General features: G+C 55.4%; 1 protein-coding gene across 3 annotated transcripts in view; it reads right to left on the bottom strand.

Annotated features, from left to right (window-relative positions):
- Nucleotides 1-24783, bottom strand: part of JARID2 (jumonji and AT-rich interaction domain containing 2) — a 254412-nt gene that overhangs the window by 4627 nt on the left and 225002 nt on the right. For all 3 annotated transcript variants that reach the window (XM_045847204.1, XM_045847206.1, XM_045847205.1), the window contains 11 exons: nt 20889-21930; nt 17136-17638; nt 14161-14253; nt 11122-11240; nt 10960-11030; nt 10016-10130; nt 7050-7155; nt 5966-6148; nt 5368-5498; nt 4125-4308; nt 1408-1515 (listed from right to left, as the gene is read on the bottom strand). In XM_045847204.1, coding sequence (XP_045703160.1) covers nt 1408-1515; nt 4125-4308; nt 5368-5498; nt 5966-6148; nt 7050-7155; nt 10016-10130; nt 10960-11030; nt 11122-11240; nt 14161-14253; nt 17136-17638; nt 20889-21930 — 2655 coding nt within the window. The remainder of the gene's footprint in view (nt 1-1407; nt 1516-4124; nt 4309-5367; nt 5499-5965; nt 6149-7049; nt 7156-10015; nt 10131-10959; nt 11031-11121; nt 11241-14160; nt 14254-17135; nt 17639-20888; nt 21931-24783) is intronic.

Genomic DNA, 24783 nt, shown 5'->3' with positions numbered 1-24783 from the left:
TGGATGCTGAATGTGAGAGAGAGGCTCCCTATTTTAGCTGAGGCCTTTGTGTGAAGGCAGAGAACCTAGTCCGTGCTGGATGCAATTCCCTGCCAGGCGTGGAGCCTGAGGGAGCTTCAAGACCTGCTCCAGCCTCACGTGCCATAACCTTGCTACATGGCCCCGCCTGGAACTTAGCGACTGGCCAGCAGGCCAGCTGATGCTTGCTGCATGTTTTGAAATTATGTAATGATTCCTGAGAAGATAAAAAATGCCAAGGTGCTGTTCGAAGCTTTTCCGTGAGGAGACAGAAGGTGCTGTTTCTGCTAACGCACGACCACACACCCACCCTTGCACCCTGCCCTGGCAGAGTGCTGCAGGTTGTAATGGCCATTTTATGTGTGAGGACATGGGTACCATGTCAGGTATCACAGCAAGCATGGACAGGGTGTGAAGGTAAATGGAAGACTCTTTCTCCTCACCAGGAACCTGACCTACAACAAAACTTCGGGGCAGAAACTTGCTTCCAAGCCCTATTAGCTAAATACTCCAGGGAGGTGCACAGATGCGGTCAGCTGTTAGGAGAGATTAGACTGACTCATTACCTCATGTCTGAGATCCGCAGGGCTACAGGCAGGAGGGCTCCTCTGGCCCTGGCCCTGCTGGACTCCCGACAGACCTGGTTTTAAGGCCCTCGAAGCAGCCACAGCTGTGTACTCAGCCCATCCCAAGTCCAGACGGCTCACAGCCCAGGGGGAGGAAGGAGAGGCCCTCATTCTCCCTGAATCAGCATGGGGACCAGTCACTACCAGTCTGGGTTAGTCCTGCAATGGACGTGCACAGGCAGCCCACTGTCACTCTGGACCTGGGCCCTGGCTGTAAAATAAATAACAACACAGTCTCCCATTTTCTCAGCGTGGCCAGACAGTGTGGCCCTGGGGATACCAAGCACCAGGTCCTGACAGCAAATCCCTCGTAAACTGATGTCCTGGTACCCAGAAATGCTGACTGAGAAGCTTTCAGGGCTCAGAGGCGTACAGAGCTGCAGCCCTACCCACAGAGGGGATGTGGGCAGGGCTCACTTACAGAGCCACAGGAAACAGAGGAGAAAACTAGAATGAAACAAGTTTGTGAAAGTACATGGGTTTCCCCAGATCAGACTGAGCCTCGCCATTCCCCCACCTTGAGGCACACAGCTCCTTTCCCACAGGCCAGGCTCTGTCTGGCCAAAAAGCACCTGCAGCAGGCTGGATGCACTTGGCCTTTGGCAAGTTTGGACAAGGCCCACTTGTCCCTACAGAAAACGAAGGCAGGTAACACAGCGGGCATCCCGTGCAGAGGCCTGTGCTGCCTGGGCACTCAGAATTCCAGGCCCCAGAGGCTGCACGGACCAGGGCCCCCTCCCCCGCCCAAGGGCCAGGGACTGACCTCATCATAGCGGTACATCAACTTCAGTCCTCGGCAGGACTTCTGCTTCTCCACGTGGCGCAGAGCACACTCCAGGCAGAACACCACGTTTTCGTTCTCCTGGACGACCTGCAAGGCAGACACACTCCTGAGGTTCTAATGGTGATCAAAACACAGCTGCCCAGGGAACGGGTCACCGGGAGGGGCGACCAGAGGTCCCAGGACAATGAGGGAAGGCCTGTCCTTGACACCTGTTACCCAAGCTAGGGAGTGCCCATGACTCAAAACTACCGCAACCGAATGAAAACAAACAAAAAAGTCACCTGGAACAAGATCTTCAACTAGCAAATGAATAACTGACTGTCTCCAAATTGCACCTGAGGGTGGCCTCCGGTCCCCTCCAGATTTTGGCAGCATTTCCTGTGGAAGTTTCTAAGTGCTGTTAGGCTGGTGAATGTGCGATGAAGTACTGATGCTTGTTTATGAGCTCTCAGGTTCTGAGACTTGTTCAAAAGCTACCCTGGCACAGAAGGGGTCGGAACGGATCCGGAGCAGGCACACACCCAAGACACATCAGCGGCTCAGTCAGTCCAGCTGGTAATGTGGAAGCTCTGCGCGCAGCCCACTAGGGACACCTGCCTCTGTCCGAACTCTTCTGCCACCCAGACGGGCCCTCCTGCCAGCACCCCAGAGCCTCCGGCTGCTGTGTGAGCGCACGGGCCTGGCCCCAAGGCCACGCGGAGCATGTGCGGGCAGCACGTGGACAGGCCTGACCCTCCACAGACACTCGGCATGGGCGCAGCCACACTGAGGGGCAGGGAGAAAGGACAGCTGCTTTTGGGTGTTCTCACCCCCCACCCTGACTTCTGTTCTCATTCTGTGTTTAAAAATTTAAAAAAAGAAAGGAAAAAAAAAAAAGGAAATGCTTCCTTAGGCCACAAGGTGCAAGAGGTTCCCAGGCCTTTACATATTTAGGGGAAAGATCTAGGATTCCTGGCTTCAGTGTTTCTAAGTAAGGACAAGAACACAAGCTGAAGAAATAAGGAAGTGACACATGGGCAGAAACACGTCACCTCTTAAAGATACTTGAGGCTAGAGACAGGGATGGACAGAAGTGTGGAACAATAAACACAAATGCTCAAGCTTATTAGGAACCCAAGCAGTGAAAATTGTAAATATAAATAAAACCTCAATATTACCTGTGCATGTAGGATGTATGCTCTATAAAATAGTATTCAGGCTGGTAATAAATGCCCCGTGACAGCTCTCAAGGCACAGCTTTCTAAAAGCCCGCAAATAAGCCTAAGGGGTGTGATGCTCGGAGCCCAGGGGGAGGGACCAGTGCCACCTGTGGAGGTCATGACGGGGTCACTTACACTCACCGGAACAATGCACTCATCATTATAATCCATGCTGGAGCAGAGAAATGAACACAACTATGCAGGCTTTAGGAGTGATGTTTACAAATCTGGAGAAATGCGTATGACTCTTAAAAGACTGCATGGTTCTCAGTTATATCTTAAAAAGTATTTGGGCAAAGAAAGATTAAATAGAAGAGGAGTGGTCGTTATGGACTGAACTGTACACCCCACCCTGATCCACAGGTGGACCAGGACTACCTGCCACACGTGCATGCCCACCACAGGTAGACGGGGCCTCGTGAGAGGTGCTTAAGGTAAAATGAGGGCGTGCATGTGGTGTCTAGTCCAATGTGACTTGTCCCTGTAGGGAGAGACTGGCACACAGACACGCACAGGGGGAGGACCAGGTGAGCACACCAGGAGACAGCATCTACAAACCAAGGAGCAGACAGCCCTCAGAGGAACCAACCCTGCTGATGCCTCGATCCTGGACTTCCAGCCTCTGGCGCTGGGATGACATTAAGTGTCACGGTTGGAGCTTGTCTGTGGTATTTGCTATGGCTGCCCCGACAAACAGAGCAGTTTCTCCCCTTCTTTGACTTCTCTGACCTCCCAGGTGTCACAAAAAGCACCTCACTCAACCAGGAGTGGCTGAGTGCTCCATCTTCTCTGCAGAGCAGTTGCCCAGTAGGAGGTGAGAGAAGAGCTGAAGAGCAGAGGTGAGGGCCTCACCAGCCCTGCTGTCCAGAGCTGCCCCCTCACCCAGGTTTTCCCAGGGCCTCCAGCCTGGGATGGGGCAGCACACACATGGCCCACAGGTGAGGCTGAGGTGGCGAGCAGCCCGAGGAGCCTAGCTGTGTTAAGCCCCTCAGGGCACTGAGCAGCAAACCAGAAAGAAGGGCAGCCAGAGAGGCAACTCTAAGCAGAGACAGGGAGACAGGAGAGTGTCGCTGAGGAGAAATATAAGTTTTAACTGAAGACAGATTTCAGGGCCCCGAGGGGCAATGAGATCCGAAGGGAAGCCAGAAGGGAAGAGCCAAGGTCAGAGAGAGCCCCACGTCAACTCGGGCAGTAGTGTGTGGGTAGCCTGGCCCCTCACCAGGGGACGCCTGGTGACAGGGAGGGGTGGGGAGGGAGGCCCACGCCCACCTCCTGTGAACGAGTAGCTGCAATGAGCAGAGACCCTGTGGGGGGAGGGCAGGCAGAGCACAGCCCACCCCGCACTGGGTGTCCGCTCTCCGTCTCTGAGACCCAAGTGCTGCGGATGCAGCGCCTGACCTCCGGAGGTCAGAGACCTGGCCAAGGTCTGCAGCAGGTCCTCCTGGAGTGGACATTGCCCTCTCCTGGGTGGGGGTGGGGGACAGGCGGCAGGCTCACCATGGACAGGTAGCACAAGTGCTGGCAGATCTGACACCTCCTCTCCGAGGTCTCTAACTGCAGCCACTTTCGAGGCTTTTTCTTCCCATCCGCCACGGCGCTGCTGCTGTCGTGGCTGCCATAGCGGGCAGAGGAGTGGAGGCCCGCCTCGAACAGCTGCCTCCGCTGCCGCAGCTCCGTATCCCTGTCCAGACACAACACGGGAGCCACCCTTAGCAGGCCGAGCACAACAGCCTGGCCGGGTCCCCTCACCCTCGCAGGAACATGCCGCGCCCCAGCCAACTACCCGCCAAGCCAAGTGCACTGGCCTATCAGGGGAGGGACAGTGAGACATAGGTGCTCACCTTCCCAAGACCCCCAATTGGGGACTCATGTTCTTTAGTGAAAAGGTCAGGCACCCCCCAACTTCCAAGGCTCCTCTGATGACTGGGCTCTGCCTATGGTTAACGCAAATGCTGAGCACAGCGTACAGGGGGCACGTGGCAAACCCCCTCTCTGCTACCTACGGGGGCCCTGCCCCTTCACTCTGAGCCAAGAATGGACGTAACAAACTATTTGCTGGTATCGTCATCAAAGGTTGGACCAGCACGAGTCGAAATCCGTGTGCTGTGCGTCAGCACTACCGAATCTCTCTCCCGAAGCGACATGGTGGGAAAAGAGAAGAGGGTTACACAGGAAGCCAAGCAAACAATCACACTTCTCCTCAGTTTCTGCCCTTATCTGCTTCAGCCGCAGGAGAGCTCCTTCGGTCACCGTGGGTGGAAGCCGGGTGAGGGCCCCAACCTGGGACCGGCAGCCACACTCAGGCCCTGTCTGCTGCAGCTGATGCGGGCTGCCCAGCGGCATCTCACATACACAACACAAGCAGGTTGGCGAGAAAGCCGCGTGGGGGCTCCGTGGGCCTCTCTGTACCCGTCCCCAACCTCTAGAAACGAGGTTGCGGCCACCATCTCTTCCCGGGCAACACACTACTACGATCAGAGGTGCTAAGGTGTCAGAGCCTGCCTCCTGGTCACTCCACAGAGTGATAACCTTTGCATCAGCATGTCAGGAAATTCTGATTCCAAACATCAAAACTCAAAGACAGGAAGGGAAATTTAAATTAAAAAAAAAAAAAAAAAGAAACACACACAGAGTTCCACCCATCTGGCCAAGCACCAAGGGGGCCCTGCCATTCCAGCCCCCCGCCCCCCAGCAGCCTGCCCTGGCCGCGGCCGCCTCGGGAGTCCAGGGTCTGCATTACCTGAGCTCATCCAGAAGGGCCGAGATGGTGCTGAGAGTGGGGCCGTTTTCCTTTTTTGCTTCTGCTTGTGCAATCTGATAGAGTAACTTCTCCATGGAAAATGGCTTGGCTATATGGCGACGCTTCATCTCCTGAAAGAAGCCATCATTCCCTCAGGGTAGATTTTCATCCCTAAGCAACTGCCAAAGCTTTTCTTTACTGGGCAGGGGACACTATCCGAGTCTGGTCTCAAAGCAGCTGAAAATCGTACCATGATCTTGTCTGCCTGTGAAAAAGGCACCAGCCACCAGCCACAAGGCAGGGGCTGCAACCTGAAAGTGGTGGAGAATTTCTACCCATTTGAAGTATCTTCTGTAGGTGCCACCTGTGCAGTCCGTCCAGTGTCGCAGTGGGTCCACAATGGGACTCAAAATCTTTCTTGATACAAATAAACCCCTAAGAGGTCTTTTCCTAAGAAAACATCTCAGCCACCCCCTAGAGGTTTCAAAGGCATTCTCTGAAATTAAACATATCTAAAAGGGGACAGGCACATGTCTGTGTGTCTGCATGTGTACATGCATGCCCTGTGGTGGGCAGTGCCGAGGGCTTGCCTGCCTACCTTGGCCGTCTCGAAGCCCATGCTTGTCCACTGGGTGGTGGCAAAGTGCACGGTCTCAGAGACGCTATAGCCGCAGCACACTTTGGACACAAAGGATCCTGGGAAGCAGACGACGAACTGGCCGCTCTGCTGCACGGTCCTGTGCACCTTGATGCCCTCTCTGCACAGCACCTCCGGGGAGATCTGGGGAGGCAGGCCAGAGCTGAGACACACTCCCCGAGGGACTGCGCTCAGTCAGTCTCCCGCCCCCACTGCCCCAGCCCTGCTGCCGCAGCCCCTTCTGTGGAGGCCCGAGTGCCAGCCTCGCCCACAGCAGGTGTGTTGTCGTGCACACCTGCCCTCCAGGTGGGTGTCAGGAGTTAAGAAGGGCCTGCTCATGAGAAGACAGATTAGGTTTGTTAGTGAAGATTTTTTTGTTTCTCCTTTAAAGAAAGATGTCTAATTCCTGAAACAACAGGAAGGAAGAGCTAAACTGGTATTGGCCCAACAGAGCCCGCAAGATGCCTGGCCACTGTGAGGACACAGCCTTTCACACTACACCAGAGGCGTTCCTGCCCAGCCCAGCACCACCAAGGGTGGGAGTGGGACAAATTCCCAAATCTGGGAGGGCCACTGGGCTATCTCCAGAGCCAGGCTGAACCACAGGGGTACAAGCCTGGGGCCCTTTGAACCTGCCCCGCCCCCCCACCGCCCCGAGGGGCTGCTGCTCAGCTTCTCTGAGCCAGACCAGGGGCCCAGCAGACACAGGAGACTCAGGTAGGTGTCAACAATGGCCTGAGCTCAGGCATGAGGGACACAGCTCAAGGCTAGAAAGACTCCCAGGAACTCAACTTTCTGAGAATGGGCTGCGAAGCCTTTGTGCCCAACCCTTAAGGCTAAGGTCCAGTCATCCAGGTGCCCAGCAGATGGGAATGGCGGCACCAACAGACCCCACCTCGCCGGACACCCCAGTGTCTGTGCACAAAGCGAGCCCTGAAACAGACGCATATGGGGTTGTCCTCTTTGCCTCCAAAAGGCCGGTCACCCAAGACATGACTGTAGAACAGCTCTGACCCTCCCCGTGCCGGGTGGGAGCTGTACGTACCATGACGTTGCTCTCCAGCATCTGCAGCCCTGGGGTCCCGTTGGCTTGTAGCAGGGTGTGGACCACGTCCTCGAGCTTGCTCTCCTCCTCAGCAGGAATGCAATACCTGAGGGTCAGGAGACAAGGCAGAAGCAGAGACTTGACCAAGACCCTGTGCCTGGGAGGCACGTGCTGGGCCCACCCTGTACCCTCCCTGGGAGAAATGCCAAACCCAGGCCTGGGAAGCAGCCTCAGGTGCAGCAGAGGAGAGACAAACGTGGAGGAGAGACAAACATGGAGGAGGGACTCGGCCCTGGGATGGAGGAGGCATCCCAGCTCAGCGACCTGTACCGAGGTGCCCAGGCCCAAGTCCACCGCACTCCCAGGGCAACATGGCCGCTTCCGCCCAGAGGAGCCAAACCTCACGCTCATCTTTTATGCAGATCTGACCTATACATGAGCCAAAAAGCCTTCCAACCAAAAACAGATGTTTGAAACCCCATATAAATCAGATCCAGATACATCTGCAGACTCAATTAGCCTCTCATGAGTGCTCCAAGGCTGTGGTCTCATCACCGAGTACGCATTTGACAGGGCTCTACAGCAGGAGGTGCTGCAGGGCTGGGACTTGGTGCTGGAATGCACGGGGCCCTGGGTCTCTAGCCCAGACCACCGCATGAGGGCCTGGCCCAGCTTGGCCTCCCTGGTCCCAGGGCTGCGGTGACCCACAAAGGTGAAAGAACCCCTCAGTTCCCGGAATAGAGAAAGCTGGGACAGGGAGTCCAGGCAGCACTCAGGCTGACGCTGCTGCTGTGAAGCTAGGAAATGAGAGCGGGGTGCACCCAGGGCGTGCAGGCCTGCTCCACTGAGGCCGCCGCCTGTGCTGGAACCCAGCCAGCCCCGTGTCAGCTGGCAAAGCACACAGGACAACCAGACCCACGCGGGCCTGTGTCAAACAAACTGAACAGCTGATGGGAGCCGGACAGAGGAGGCAGCTGCAGGGTGAGGCTCTGAACTGTGAGGACCTCTAGCTGGACTGAGGAGCCAACAGGGAAGGTGATGGGGGGAAAGGGTGAAGATACAGACAGAACTTAACTGACAGAGAAATCTGGAGCCTTCCTTCAATCCTGGGGAGTGGGGGAATTATTGCTGATGTGCCAGAGGGCTGACCAGGAGGACACATGCAAAGTGGACACTCTGGCGACACCGACCCGACAGGTTCCCGACAGGACTTTGGGATGCCACAGCACAGGAAGCCACTGACCACCGGTGACGACCAGATCAAGGACCGCAGCTCTGGTGGGGTCATGACACTGCACTTCTCTAGTCGCTCCTGACAGCGTGTCCGGCCGTCAGGCCCAGCTCCACGCCTGCGCCTCCCCACAGGCCGCCTGCCCGCCCGTGGCCGCACTGAGGTGTCTGTGATGAAATCTTTCGCTTGGAGGCTAAGTCCTAGTTTCAGCTGCCGCACTGAAGTGGTTTTTACAATGCTTACGTTATTTCAATTCCAACATATTCCGTTGCTGGTTTGTGATTTAAACCTGGGGTTTCTGACCTAAATCACATGTTTTAAGGAAACCCACAACCATAAAGTTCTCTGATCACATCCCAGCCTCCTGTTTATTTGCCATCCACGAGGTGCAGGGATCGGTCCTCAGAAAGCCCGACCCTCCATTTCCCTACCTGTGATTCAACATTATTTCACCTCGGCGCCCTCCTGGCCACGGCCCCATCACACCAGTTTCAGAGGGAGAAACCAAGGCTCTCGGGGTCTCGGGGGTGCTGGCGCAGGTCGCAGGCCTGGTGGGGCTCCATGAGCCCCACACCACACCCAGCACTGCCACAGGCGCTTCTCCATGGGGAACAGCAAGGAGGGCACAGTGGCTGCAGGAAGGAGGGAGCCACACACTCTCCCCAAGTCCAAGCAGCCACTCTGCCCTGAACAAGAACCAACCACTGTCTTCTCTCGGCTGCACGGTCTGCATGTACTCTGCCCCTAGGCCACGGTCAGCCTCCACAGGCCAGCAGCCACTCACAGACCAACCTCGGGGTGCTGACAGCCACCTCCCTCCCCACACAGGCTTCCATCCGGATCACACAGGTCCTGCCGCTTAAGCGCCAACCACTCCTCACGGGAGGTGGCTGCTGCAGGTGGGGCGGCATAAGGAGGCTGCTGCAGATGCTGGCTCCTCAGAGCACAACTGCTAAGAGTTTGTTTATTTTAACAAAGAACGCCTAATCACCCCTTCAGGACAATACACACAGTGTAGAATGAGTGCAAAGCCAGCAGACTGTCAGAGGACAAGACAGCTGATTATTTACAGTATTTTCCCACCTGCCCCCATCAACAAAGGACCCAAAGTACCAGCCACGGGCCAGGTCTGGTTGGATGGGACGGCTCACAGGTAGGTGCCATAGCAGAGCGCTCCCCACAAAACACATATACGAGTGCAGGGGAGACTAGTGCTGCTGGACACAGCAAGGACCCCATTTCCCACAAAACCTACTGCCCACAACCTTTGGGGGTTGGGAGACACTGCACCCGGCAACTCGTGAGGCCAGAGAGGGTGAGACAGCTGACGGCGTGGTCACCACCACCAGTCAACACCCCTCCTGCTTCTTAGCCCTGATACGGAACAAATGCTTGGAAATCAACAACAAAAAATAATACCCTAGAAGAAAAATTAAATATAAGCAGGCAATTGACCCCCCCAAAATAAATAAATTAAATAAATAAATAAATAAATAAATAGCATACACAGCATATAAGCACAAGAAAAGATACTCATCACCAGAGCAAATTATATCTTCTCCACCACCTCCAAGCCCTCCAGTGAAAGCAGGAAATCCCACACGGAGAGGCTCCGACAGGGAACCCTGGGACACACTCAGAAAAGCAAGTTGTCAAAGCTGCCAGCCTGGGTGAGACGCTGTGAAGCCCCCCGCTGCGCCCACACCCCCGGGCACCCCCGGGCAGGCCTACTCACCAAATGCAGTCAGCACCAGTGTGTAAGTAGTCAATGTAGGGAAGGTGGTTTTGGTCTCGAGACCAGCATGAGGTAGAAAAGACCATGCCAATATTTAGCCAGGGAATTGTCACTCCTGAAACAGAGAGAAAGAATATGGCATTCTGAAGCACAGCACCATGTCTCTGAGTAACAGCCATCAAAAATTGCTTTCTTCTCCCCAAATAAGAAGAGAAAGAAAGAAATGGGATTCAAAACCAGAGAGACAAAATCCAGTGAAAAGAAGCTACTTGCTCTTTCCTGCTTACTTACTACACACAAGCGAAGCCAGGGCAATGGACACTGTTACAAACAGTAACATAAAGCATCTTACTTCTTAAGGCGGCAGCAAGGTGCCCCAGGGAACGTGACTGTGATGACTGCTGTCAGCACAGCAGCCCTGGGCTGTCCCCCAAGGCTGAGAACAGAGGTGCCAAACCTTCGCTGCTGTGCCGGAGGCAGAAGCACACAGCCTGTGTCTGACCAGGCCAAGAATAACCAAACGCCTCCACCTGGGTGTGCAGGGTCCCAGCCTTCAGTGCCCCGGCCCCGAGGATGCCCAGCTTTCCCAAATATCTGCACACAATGTATCATTCAGGAGCTTACAGCAGTCTGAAGGAGTCAGGGCTTCCGATTTGAAAATGTACCAATTTAAAGGTGAGAGGTTGGCCACTAAGCACCTGCCCAGCTTCTAGGTGCTGTGATTTGTTCACCTTTCCACATATTTAGGGAATTCAATTACAATTCTATTTCTCTTTCCTACTAATCAATGCCTTTACTATATCTGCTCTACACCTAATTCCCTATCCCTTTCCAGCCAGTTAAAAGGAACTGCCTGGCTGCAGTCCAGGTGAGGGGACACTCGTTCTTCAACCTGCCCGGGGGGGAACCTCTCAGCCCTAAGACAGCAGCCGTGTCAGACTTACCAGGGACAGCACCGAGGTGACGCAGGATGGACCCTGTGTTATTGGGGAGGACGGTGAGGTTCCATCCATGCCTGCCGAGGAAGGAAGAGGGGCATCACACACTGGCAGGGAGGGATGCCACGTAGCCCCCAGTGTAGTGTGCACAGCAGAATCCGACTTTACCTTGAAAAGGGTTCCGATTTTCCCACCGGGAACCCGCTGCCGTGAGTGTTCGTGTCCACCTTGCCACAGTGCACCGCCACGTGGCAGTCCTTCTCTTCCACTAACCGCCAGTACTCTTGCTGTGGGGAGAGGCGAGGACAGTCAGGCCACTCACTGAACCTGAGCACAAGGCCCAGCTCAACCTAACAGCGTGGGGATACTGAGGCACTGCACAAGGACAAGGCCCTCACAGAACCGCCTCCAAGAGGGCGTGAGCGGGGCAGAGGCGGCTGCGGCCCTCTGCAGGCGGAGCCCAGCGCTGAGCGCGGGACTCAGGCACCTCGTCCGCACGCCCACAGTCACCCATAGTCACGGCACTGCCATTTACAGCAGCTGAAATCAAACACAGTCGTGTCCATCGAGAGATCAATGGATGAGCCAAAGGTGGACTGTCCGTGCCTCGGCTACCGTTCGCACTACAACAGGGACGAGCCCTGAAGATGTAGGGCCCTGTGAGATGCACCAGGCACACAAGGACAAATACTGTACCAGTCCCACTTACGTGAGCAGGACCAGTACGAGTCACAGACACTGAAGGCAGGGTGGCAGGGGCGGGGGGCACCGGTCGGGGTGCACTGCCGAGGGTGCAGTCTCAGTGGGCAGGGTAAGCGGCATTTTGGAGAGGGAGGGGAGATGCTTGCACCCATCTCACACCACTGAACTGCACAGTTAAAAATGGTTAAGATGGCCAATTTCAAGGTGATCACAATTGAAAAGCCATTTACATGAAAAGGGGGTAGAGAATGCAATGGTAAGGAGGAGGCTGAAGACGTGTCACTATGGTCCTTGGAATGAACTGGATACACCCTCAGCTCCAGCCCCCTGACAGACACGTGCCTCGCACACCTCCCCGGACACCCATCCTGACCTCGTCCAGGCCGGCGGCCCTGGCTGCACATGAGGACCCTCTGGGGAATAAAATCCACGTACAGCCTGCAGCCCACACCACTGAATCAGACGCCCTTTTAAAAACCTTTCCAGGTGGCCTGGTGACTGCAGCCTAAACACATACGGGGCAGAGAGTGGGTCAGGAACGCGGCTCCCTAACAGGCAGGCAGGTGTGCCCAGCTTACCTTGAGGCAACTCTCCACACGCAGAGGCACTGTTTCATTTTGTTCTCGATTATCATTCCAGAAACACAGCTTCACCTTCCCAATCTTAGCAAAGCCCACTAAGCTGGACCCACCTTTCAAGGAAGAAGCCTAACCAGGAACTACTTGGTGTCACCAAGTCCAAGTCGGCCCAGAGAAGTGCCACTGGCGACAGCACACTGGTGCCCACGCACCCTGCGCCTTCCACAGAGAGGGGCCGGCCGGGAGGGCTCAGAGGCCCCGGGCCAAGAATAAACTCAGCATCACTGAAGGCCTGAATGCCTTAAGCAGATTTCCTCGAACGTAAGGAAGCAACAGTCCGGTAGAGGGGACTGGTGACAGTCCCAGCCCTGCCACCCGTGCACCAGGCCAACAGCGACTGCTGGCGGACGACAAAGGTGCGAAGAGGAAAGGACACCGGCTGAGGGAGGGCCGCCCCGGCAGCTGAGCACTGGCCTCAGCCGAGAGGAAGGCCCTGCCTTCTTTGAAGTACCCAGAAGTTAAGACAGCCTTAGACAAAAAGCTTGGATTTTAGCAAATCTTCCCTTTGTGTTTAAATGTTATGTAACCGCTAAAGCAAAAGCTGGACTCTCAGAGAGAAGGAAGCTCGAAGAAGAAAAAAAAAACAAGCTAAGCTTTCCTTGTGCTGTGGATGGTGCGAACCCTGCACCTTCAGGGACGCCCGCCAGGATGGGTATTGTGCGACGAAGGCCTCTTTTTCCAAAAAGCCTCGTTCTTTTCTCTGACGCCTCTAACACAGATGCCGCGGGCACTCCGGAAGCCGCTGGGACGGCCACACGTGTCCCGGGATCAGGGCCACCTGACTCTGTAGTTGGTGGAATGTGCCCTCCGCGGGAGACAGGGCGGAGTCAGACCAGCCCAGCCCAGCCCAGCCGCGGTGTGGCGCTCAAAGGCCGCCCCCGCTGCCCCCGCCGCCCCCGCCTCCCCCCCCCCCCCGCCCCAGCATGGAGCCCGGGCAGCTAGTGCGCAGCAGCTGAGACCAGGCCCACAAGGAATGCCAGCAGTGGCGAAGGAGAACGCTGAATTCACCAGTCTGGGAAACTAGGCCCCAACACCCAGGTGGAACCTGCCGTGCTTCTGACAGCGACAGACTGGCAGTCCCACTTCCGGGGAAACCTGGTCAAATGGGCCCCCTAGTGGTCAACCTGGCCTTTACCCAGAAGAGGTGGCCCCAGCCCCGCCCCCAGGAACACAAGGCGTGGTCTCGGTTAGACACCAGACAGACAGGCTGCAGCTGACAGAGCCTGCTCCAGGCCCACAGCTGCCCTCAACCAGCCACAGGAGTTTGCCTTCTCTCCCTGACAGGACCTGGTGCTGCCGAGGGCCTGCCAGTGCCCGCGTCTGCAAGTTCACACACTCGGCTGGGCCCTGGCCAAGCGGAGGTAAATGAAAAGATCTGGTCTCTGTCCTGGAGCGCCTCACACAAAACTCCCCCTAATTGGTCTGGGCACAGAGGCGCTCACTATCTTTCCAACCTCGCACTAACTCCAAAAACAGAGTTGGCAGAAGCATAATAATGGCCATCTGCCAATCCCGCTAATAAAACAGGGCAGGAGAACAGCACCACTACGGTTTCAGGGAATTCCAAACATTCCCCTGCATAACAGACACACAGAGGGCAGCAGAGGCAGCCAGCTGGGGGGACGCCCGGCCCACCCCTGGCCGGTGTCTCTCAGCCTCTGGTCGGGGTAAGTCAGGGACAAGCTGGGAGTCTCACTCCCTTCATTCCACGTTTTTGTTTTTGTTTTTTTTTTTGACTCTGAAGAAGTTTAGATTAACTGGAGTTAAAACTGCTGGCTGCCCCAGTACACAGAAGACAGTCAACCCCTCAGGTTTTCTCAGGCGAAAGGGGTGGGGGCACCACTTGGTCAGGACGAGCCCTGCTCACCTCGATTTCAGCCGGTGCGGGCTCCTTGCTGAAACACATGTTCATGATGTTTCTGGCTGTTCGATAAAACGTTGTTAGAGAAACAGACCTTCCCTGGAAAGAAAACAAAAACAGCAGAGTCCAGCACAAGCAACACAGCTGAGCCCTAAGCCCACACCAAGCCAGCCCCAGCCACGGGCTCTGCCGGTGCCCCCCGCAGCCGGGCCAGTCTGTGCCCCAAGTTAATACAAGCAGAGAAGGCAGGAGGCTCCTCAGTGCCGACAAAGGGGGTGAGGACACACGGCTGTTGTAGCTACAGGTGCACACAGACTGGCATGTGGAAGACATAGGCTGTGTGCCAGGAGGCCATGGCAGAAGCACATTGGAAACAAGAAGTGCACTTACTTCCAGGGTCCTCTTTTTACAGAGCAGCTTTCCCTTTCTGGAGAAATGGGGACAATGTGGGAAGAGAGGCAGAATCCCTCAGCTCACCCACGGGAGGGGAGGACACAGGGCGCGGGCCAATGAAGCACTAACAACACTAAGATGGACCCAGGAGAGAAGCCTGGAGATCCTTAGAGACAGAAACTTAGGGCGACTTCCACACCCCGGGGGTCCTCACCATGTGAAAACCTCGTGGGTCTGCGGTGACGAAGTAACCTGGCGACTCCCTGGCTGTCCCACTCACATCTCCTCAGGGAGGGCCTTTAGATGCCGACCATCCCACCGCGCCCCCTTCCCCAGTGACATTCAAAATGACACGCTCACTCGGCTCACTGCTCTCCTCTGAGATCCCAGGTCAGACCCTGTCTCCCACCTGTTCCACAGAATGCTGTGCTGCGCAGAGACAAGCCTGTAAGATTCAAGCCTTTCACTCTTTTCTGAGCTCGATTACAGAAATATGTACTGAGCCACCCGTTGTGTCTCAGGCCTAGTTCAAGGGGCCTCGGAGAGAAAAGCGAAGCCCTCTGGCCCCGTGGAGCTTCCACTCTGCCCCGGAGAACACAGTCCTCAACACACAAGGGCGCTGGAGAGGCCCCGAGCGCACCGCCCCAGGGCAGAATGATGGGAGTGGCGGGCAGGGCAGCCGGGAAGGTTGCTGATGAGGTGACACTGGAGCAGCCCCATAAAAAGCACCAGCTCTAGAGCACGTGACAGAGTCTTCTTGTCCTTGGAAGGACAGCCGAAGCAGCCAGTGAGAAGGTTCTGGCGTTCGCTTTTCAGCTTTGTTCAGCGACTCTATGGGGTGCCAGCTCAGGGAAAACACCCCTGCTCAATTCCAAACTTCTCCTGCCGTCCTGTTTGTTACAAAATGAACACCTAACTACTGGGAGGGATCTAATTCTGCACCAAGGTGCAGTCCATGGCCCCAGGGTGACGCAGGCCCTCGAGTGCCCAGCGGCTCTGATCATGGCACCACAGCCCTATGCTTAGATTTTTGTGATGAAATCTAAAAATACCTTTTACCAAGCGTGTTTTCAGAAAAATTCTTGCTTGGATCCAACTCACTCTCATAAAACTCGCCTCCTTAAGTAAAAAATCTTATTTCATGTGCTGGCTATTTAGTGATTAGGGTTTGATGAGTGGTTCCAGTCAAGCAGGGCTTCTCGGGCAAACACTCAGCAAACACAACCCAAAGTGCTCCTGAGTTTACAGCCCATGGGCCACCTTCTCCCTTCCCAGAAAACTTCTAAAATGTGGAATCGAAGGAGCCACGTTAGCACACTGCAGGCAGCCAGTTCCTACCCCCACCGTCCCTGCAAGGTAACACAGGAAGTAGAAACCCTCTGTGGGTCCAATAATAGAAAAAGTTCTAGACAACCTCTTTCCGGACAGGAGGACAGGGGCTACAGCCCGGCAGAAAAGAAGCGTGGCAGCGGGAGGTCGGAAGGGGGCTCCCCGGCATGGACTCAGAAAGAGCAGGGGCACAGCTGAGCCGAGTCCCAGGCTCCCTGCGTGTCTGTGGTGGACCTGCCATCACAAGTCCTCATCGAGCTAGTCGGGTGGGCACGGGCCAGGGCCCGCCTCCAGGTGGCGATGGGAATTCAGGGAGTATGGCTGGAGGCAGTGATAACCCCAGCACTCGGACTCCTGGGTATGGCCCATGTACCCGTCAAAGCCCAGGCAACCTGGCAGAGGTCTCTCTTAGCTCTGCCCTGGGTGCCCGCCCACCCTGACAGGGGCGGGGGTTGGCAGCCCCAAGCCTGGCTTTAGAACCAGCTGAACAGGAGGCCATGGTCGCTGCGGCTGAGCTGAGACAGGCGGGCTGCCCAGTGTAAAGCCCCCACGACCGTGCTTCACTGGACAGATCTGGTGGCACTGGGAAAACGTGGTGCGCTTCTCCGTTTGCCGGCTCTCCCTGCCTCCTCCCTCTGCAGAGCTTTAATGGTGCGATGCACTGAGAGGTGACAGCTCTATCAGGGCTCCACAGAAGGAACTGGCCACACTGAGCTGGGGGGCAGGGGGAGGGGCAGTGGGCTATGCAGAAAATAAACATGGAGGCAAAGAAAGCCAGCACTCCAGCCCACACAGGGTCTGGTCCACTGCTGTCAAGAGAACCCTCCGGCCTGAATGCGCAGCTCTCATCCTCCAGGCTGAGGTGGGGTGCTCAAAGGGGCAGGCTCAAAACTGTGAGCAGAGGAGAAACTGCATTTCCATCCTAGCCACTGGGTCCCGGGGCACCTGAGCACGCACTCAGTTCATCCGACAGAGAGACAGTCCAGGCCTGAAGGGGACGAGCGACCCAGACCACACTCGCGGCTCCCGAAGGGCGGGCAGGGCCCGCCGCACCTGGCCCGGTGCCCCGAGGCCTGGGTCCTGGCAACACGGCCTCCCCACAGGTGGTGGACATTTCTCTTCAACACGTTTCCCAGAGAAAGCGCTCTGGTGGCCTCAGGACCCCTGGAAGCCATCCCTGTGTACGGCCCCTGCCAGGCCACACCAGGCATCTGAGGGCCCCACACGGCCTTTCCCTCACAGCCACACAGGGGTCCCACCTTATATATACACTTGTGGAAGTCGCTGAGGACACCCTTGTCCTCCTCCTCTTCTTTCACCACTTCCTTTTCCTGAGCAAAGAGTCGCCGCCGGCCCGTCTTGAGCTGGGCCTGGCCCACCTCCTTGAGCTTGCTGCGAAAGCCGTTCCTATGGGCCACGCCGTTGATGAGCCCGTTCTTGGGCTCGAAGCGGGGCAGGGGGTGGAACTTGTTGTAGTCGTGCTCCGTGTGGCCCTCCAGGGGTCCCTTCCGCTTCTCCAGGATCTCCTTCTCCATCAGCACCTCCTTCTCCAGCCGCCGGTGCTCCTCGGGGGACAGGGAGTCGTAGGACAGCAAGTACTGGCAGTAGGCCTCCTGGAGCTTAGCCAGCCGGTCCTGGGCAGTTTTGGGGATACGCAGCATGTCTGCTAGTTTGTTCCATTTTTTGAGGTCAGTCACTTGCTGCATGCCACCCATCTCATTAATCAGCCGGAAAAAGCAGGCCAGGTCGAGCTCACAGCCTCCTGGGATAGTAAGGGGGGGGGGGGGGGGGAAACACAGGGTCACTCGGTGGAAAGGACCATGATCAAGACCCCCTCCATTCCCCGGACAGTCTGCTGGTGCCCACGTGTACCAGGAAGCTGCTAGGCTCTTGGGTCAGAACAGCAAACAATCCTTTCTGGCCGTCAGAGAGCTCAGTCTATGTAGATGGAACTGAGGACAATTCTGGTCCTACGGGGGCAAATACAGATGACTGAGGGGCTGCGGAGTAACGGGCTACCGTCACAGGTGAGGTGATCAGGAAAGGCACACCAGGAAGTGACAATTAGGAAGAGGCCTATGGAAGCAGAGAGCTGGCCACGCAAATCCACGGGGAGGGAACATTCCAGTGTCTCCTTGTGCACTGGGGCATGCCCTTTGAACACAGCCAGGGGCAGGTATAATGAGACAAGGAGCAGCCGCCCATCCCTGGTGAGGGAAGGGCAGGACCCAGGTTGTGCCATTCGGCCCTGCCGATGTCCCAATGTCACCTGGAACAGCTATGATGTTGGAAATCACACACACACACACAGCATGTTGTTAGTCCCAATTCCCCTCCTAATAGCTCCATGCCACACACACACACACCATATATACCTAACATGCACGCACACAACATATACACACCTCACACACAACACACACCTCCAACATATACACCTAACACACACCACACACACAACATACACATACCACACACACAGCCAACATATGCACACTAACACACACACCCCCAATGTACATGTACACTTGAGGGTACTTGTTTTCAATCCCACAGGGTTCTGGGGTGACAGACAATATTCACAAGGGCATCTGGCAGTCTGCTCTCTAATGCTTCCCACCATGCTCTCAGAGGGACCGCTGATCTCGGAAGGATGTGGAGGCTAGTTTTCACTCCCTCCCCTGGTCAAATCACGGAGCTGTGAAGTGCACGCCCACTCAGATGTGCTGGAATGCCTGCACAGTGAGGGCACTGACCAGACCAGACCTGGAAAAGCAGCCTCCCTCCGGCCAGTAATGGGGGAAATCTTCCAGAATAATCAGAACCTGGCTTTTAAGAGGTAAATGCACAACAAAACACTAGATGAGCAAATTAAAGAGAAGAAGATTTAGGTCTTTGGACAGCAGGAGTATATTTACATCTAGTAACAAAAGGAAAAGCAGCAGGGCCCCTGCCTGCGAACACCACCGAGGCCAGAGGTGGGCTGGGTGTCACCGGACCACCAGATGCGTGCATGGACCACCTCAGGCGACAGGCAGGCGCGGCCATCTACTCTGCTTGGTGAGACGCTGGACTTGGTTGTTTGTGAAAAACGTCACAGCCGTGGGGGGGATCTGCCCGACACCAGCAGACTCTGGGCCTCACTCCGGGGCTGGTGGCACAAAGCCCTGGCCTGCAGAGGCCGTAAGTGAGGCGCGCCGCCCCAGTGTGCCACAGCAGCTCAGACCACTGGTCTCACTACACAGCAGGCCAGCCCATTTGCTTTTTTCTCTAAAATCATTATAATCCAAGAGCAGTTAAAAATTCACACAGTTCTCACAAATCCATTAATGATTCCTCACCCGCCATGACCAGCTGGCACCCGCTGACTGGAAAAGCCGCTCCCTCACCCACGTCCGTGCTGACCCCACTCCCCGCTGCACAGCAGCTTCCCAAGTGCCTGGGGCACTCACTTGTTTCGGTGAATTCTGGGAGACTGCTTCAAAACTACTAAGTCCCTTGCACTTGGAGGCGCCTGCGCTCAGACCCACACCAAGGCCCCTGTGGCGACGGGCCGGGTCGGCAGCCCCCCGATGCAGAGTGACAGTGCTTCACACACCCAGGCAGAGACAGTGCACACCCACACCAGCACCGCGTCCCTCTGCTTCTGCTGCTGCGGGAACGAGTCATGGTTAAAGAAACCTACTCTGAACAAAAGGTCGCTGCCTGTCATCATGACAGCATCACCTGAGGACTCCACCTGTCCCTAAGGGACCAGGGCTCGGGGTGGGTAGTGGGACTAGGACACTCACAGCCGGGAGGCCCTGGTGCCGCTCCGCGTCGCTGGACACCGTGCTCGCAGGGCACAGCCTGCACCGTTCTGGCCTGCTCCTGCAGCCCCCGCCCCCGTCTATCACATGCCGTCCCTGACAAGGGACCATAAACCCAGAATTCTTTCAAATTAAGTGATTCTCACTCAGGCATTGGCCCTGGCAGGCACCTGCTGAGAGGAATAATGAAGCCTACATCTCACAAGGAATGCCATCGTCCCACCAGCTCCTGACACTTAAATGCCTGCTAGACATCTCCATTCCTCCCAGCCTCCGAACAGTCAGGGTCTCCAGAATGGAGGCGGGCGTGCACTGTTTCTTGGATCTAGAGCTGAAAGGGAAGTGAGTGAATGTACCCAGCCGCCCCAGAAGGAAACCCCACTCCACAGAGCCCACCTGCCCCTGGCAGAGCGCGTGAATCCCAGGAGTGCGGGGTCCACGTGAGGCGCGGACTGGGGAGCTCCAGACGACCTGCACGAGCGGGTGCCGCTGGGGCCTAGGGGCCCTGGGTGCCAGGGTGTGCGCTCACTAGGAGTCACCGAGCTGACCTCTGCGACCATCCCAGCCACGGCTATGCCTGGTCTCGGGAGAAATGTGCCCCTGTTCCCTGACCTGTGGGCTCCACGAGGGCCAAGTTAGTCACCACCAAAGACACAGAAGCTCAAGTAAAAATGAGGAGGATGAAAAGACAAAGACAAGACCGTAGAAGAAATGCGCTGAGGTCTCTTAAGAGCTTGCGAGGAGTGGGTCCTACCCCACGTGACTAGAGTCTTTATAACAAAAGGAAGAGACACCAGGGGCACACACACGGAAGAATGGCCACATAAGGACACAGGGAGAAGCCATCTACAGGCCAAGGAGAGAGGCCTCTGAGGCACCATCCCTCCTGGCACCCTGATTTTGAACTTTTAGCTTCCAGAACTGTGAGCCAATAGCTTCCTGCTGTTTCAGCTCCTAACTCTGTGGTACGTAGCTAGGGCAGCCCAGCAGATGAACCCATGGCAGCAGCATCCCATCACCCTAGACACTGCTCTGGCCACTGTGGGCAGTAGGGAACCACCCAGCAGGGAGACCACAGACCCAGATACCCACAAACGCCCAGGACCTGGAAGAAAGATGCGTCAGCTTCCTTCTGAGCAGCAAATGAACCCAGAGAAGCACACCCTACTACTGTGAAAGGACAGAGGGCAGGGAGGACCTTACCTATGAGCGGGAGCTCATCCATGGTGATGCCCTGAGATCTGAGGTGCTTCTTGATGCAGGCCAGCCGCTGCACATTGGGGCCCCAGCGCCGGCCCAGCTTGTGGATGTGCTGAATCTGCGTGACGAACCGCATCTCATCGTTGAGCTTGCACTCAGGCCGCCAGTCCGGAGGCGGGATGACCCTGCACATGCCGTACTTCTCCACCTGAGCACGCACCGACTCGATGTAGACGAGCGGGTCATGGAACTCCTTGGCCGACGGCCTGAGCACAGGGATCTCGTCCATGGCCGCCCACCCGGCCCGGCCGGACCCCTTCTCGGGCTTGGCCGCCGCCTCATGCGGCTTGTGCAAGGGCTCCGGTTGCGAGGTAGAACGATTTTCACAGGAGGCGCCATCCGCCCTGCCGTGTGCTTGTCTGCCCAGCGTGCTCCTCCCGGCCGCCGCCCGCTTTGGCCGGTTCCTCTCCAAGCTCCGCTCGGGCACTTCCTTCTTCACGTGTCCGTTCAGCGGAGCTCTCTCCGCTGGGGCCGGGGATGCCACCGCCACCTTCCTGCCAGAGGCCTCGGCAGAGCCGGCTGCCCCTTTCATCTTCTTGGGGGGCGACTGCGGCTTCTCTGTCTGGTGTGCCTCTTCCAGTCTCCTCTTGGAATTCCGCAGCCCCTCCCGCAGCTGCCGCCCCCCCACCTCCTTAGTGCATGACTTTTGGTTCAACCTGCCACTGACCTTGAGGCCATTGACGGCGGGCCCGGTGGACTTGGACGCCCCCCCGAGGGATAGCACCTGTTTGCGGGTTTTTGCATTGCTACTTTCAGTTTTCCCTGAGATTGTGTGGTTGACAGCTGAACTGGGCTTGTGGTGATTGGGTTTGGTTTCCTTGACCAGTTCTCTCTTGGCTTTGGTGTATGTGACAGTCCCCTTAGTCACCGTTGCAGTGTACTTCACAGTTTTGGACGGTGAAGGTCTGACTTCGCGCATCTTTTTGGCACTGGTTGCACTTGTACCCAGAGATGACATTCGAGTGACTCCGTTTACCTTCGAAACCTGGGAGGCAGCAGGAGAGGCAGAGGTTGAAAAAAGCAGAATTAGTACCTGCCAAGAAGGCAACCTCCACACACTGGTCACTGAACAGAGACATGGGCTGCCTGCAAAGGCAGAGAAAGTGCACAGCCCCAAACTCAACTCCGAGGTGCTCTGTGTCAGACACTTGGCATGACTCCACACCCACCCTTCTTTTTCCTGGTGTGCCGAACCCGCAGGTTTGTCCCTGGGGCTCTCTCAGGAAACTGGGTGTTTCACAATGAGGACCTTTCCAGGTGCCCGCCAATCACCTGCCACAGGTTAGTAACATTTATAGCAGCAAGATCCTGCCCATTTGGGGGAGCAAGAGCATGTATATCGTTGACCCTTGAATAATGCAGGGGACGAGGGGCACCAAACCCTACTCTCTGTGGTTGAAAATGTGTGTACAAATTTTTGACTCCCCAAATACCCTGTCATCTCTCACCATCTGCAGGGAATTAGTTCGAGGACCCCCATGAATACCAAAATCTGTCGATTCCCAACCCCTTATATAGAATGGCTTAGAACAAAGCATACAGTCAGCACTCTGCATCCAAAGACTCCCAACAGCAGTTTTAAAATACCATTTCCACTCTGTGGTTGGTTGAATCCGAGGACGTGACAACCAGGGATATAGAGGACCAACCGTGTATTTATTGAAAAGAAGCCACACCCAAGTGGGCTCTCCCAGCTCAAGCCCATGCTGCTAAAGAGTCAACTGTGTGCACGCACACACCCGTTTTAAAAAGGTGCGCTTGCTATTCTGCATGCTCCCTTTAAAGCATGATCTGCCCGCAGAATTTAAAAATCTATATGCAAAAAAAAAAAAAAAAAAGAACAAGAGCAAATCGTGAGGCTCAGCTTTGATGAGAAGGTATGGCTGTCTACCATCAGCACTTGTCCATCTCGTCTTCTTTGAGACCAAGCCATGCAGCGCCTTGCTGAATAACACTGGGATGCACTTGACCTCTTCAGTGAAGCACAACACGCGCAACTCTCTTCTGCATAGGCAGTTCCTATTTTCCCAGAGTTAGTAAACTTCCACATCCAGCTCCATGGGAACTGGGTAAACAAGCAGCCTCTGCAAGGGCCGTCGTAGAGCTAGCATACCACAGTGATTCCATGACACAAAGAAGTCACCTCTTTATACAGAGAAACCAGACGATATATATGGGAGGGCACCAGAAGTGCATTAATTTCCAAAGAACAAGGAAGGGCCCACCAGAGTGGCTGCTGCTGGGCTGGCTGGTTTAGGATGGATGTGGAGTCACAACTCTGCCTCTCAGTGACCTCTGTCATGTCATTTAACATCTCGGTATCAAACTCATCTGCAACATGAGTTAAAAAAATACAGAAACTCCAGGGTTGGTTCCATCAGCACCACGACCTCCAAAAGATGTAGACTAAAAAATTACACAATTACTGAGAAACAGTCAGTAGAAACAACAGCCCTCTTTTCCCACCAAGCACCCTTGAGAAGGAGGTGACAGGGTAGAGGGAGCCTGCACTTCCAAGTCAGCAAGACTGACCGGCTGCAATCATGCAAAAATGTCTCCCTCCTTCCTCATAACTGCTGAGACCAAAAGCAGTTTTTGTCTCTCAACACCACCCCGGGGCTGTGCAGCCGCCTCATCACTAGGAGTCAAGTTTCCAGAATACTGAGCCTGAGGCTTAAGTCACCTCTGCTCTATGCCTAAGCCTAGCCCAGGAATATGCAATTTGCTTGAGAGGGGAAACAAACAGAAACAAAAGTCAAACTTTCCCACTGGTGTCCAAACCAGTGGTTTACCCTGGGCCCCCATCTCCCTAAGTTCCTTACCCAGTAGGTCCGGGATGGGCCCAAGAATCACCTGAGGCTGACCCGGAAACATACTTTGAGAATAACTGAAGCAAACTATTAGCAGAAAGTTCCAAAAACAGAAAAGGCAAGAAGCCCCTGAGACCTGTATTTCTTTATATGCCACCAATTTTATACGGTCCTATGAAAGCTTTAAATTCTCAGTATGCGGCTGCGTTCCATGAGCTACTCCCTGGTGTGTAGTGAACTGGGTTTCTGGTGAGCAGACCTGGACTTCTGGACTCTGCGGTGCCAGGCCCCACTGGAAGAGACGGCCCAGGATTCTCCATGCTTGGGACCCTAGAGAGCAGCAGGACTGACAGACTCAGGTGGGAAAGAGAGGGGTCTAAAATAAAGAATGAAAAATTTAAAACAAAGCGGGGGGGAAAAAAAAAGCCCCAACAACAACAAAACCAAACCTAGTAACCTGGCCACATAAATTAAAAATAAAATTTATAAAACAGGGTGGGGGTAGCAAAGACAAATTTCCCATGCTAAGTACTACTAATTTAGAATAGGAAGTATGGTGAGGAATGCAAATATCTCTAATTTTTCTCTTCTTTCAAATCCTTCCATTGACTAAAAACAAAACAAACCACTTATAAACAAAAGCAAACAGTAACATGCAGCTGTGGCTCAGAGATTTTTCCACCGTCAAGACCCTAGAAGGGCTTCAGGGACCTGTGACTTGAATGCAGAGCTAGCTGCACTTCCCAAGAGCAGAAGACATGCTCTTCAGGCCTCCGTCCTCCAGTAACTCTTCAGAGTCCAACCTGTTCCCACTCTTCCCCCAGTCCGCACTCAGGCTGACTGCACAGTACACCTGAGTCTCTCCTGCAAGCTGAGGAATCACCTGTGAAAATGGCCAACCTGTCCAGTGCTGGGCGCCATCACCCACCAACACACAGTGCAGCTGCCAGTCGTCACATCTTGCAGAGTCAACTTTAGGTTCAGTGGTTCTCAAACCTGGGACCCCAGAGAATCCCTGCAGGAGCCTA

This window comes from Phyllostomus hastatus, unplaced genomic scaffold (assembly GCF_019186645.2).
Source record: "Phyllostomus hastatus isolate PE091 unplaced genomic scaffold, TTU_PhHast_1.1 phas_contig_524, whole genome shotgun sequence".
NCBI classification, from domain to species: domain Eukaryota; kingdom Metazoa; phylum Chordata; class Mammalia; order Chiroptera; family Phyllostomidae; genus Phyllostomus; species Phyllostomus hastatus.
The sequence above is the reverse complement of the archived record's forward strand: the minus strand, read 5'-3'. Positions and strand labels throughout refer to the sequence as shown.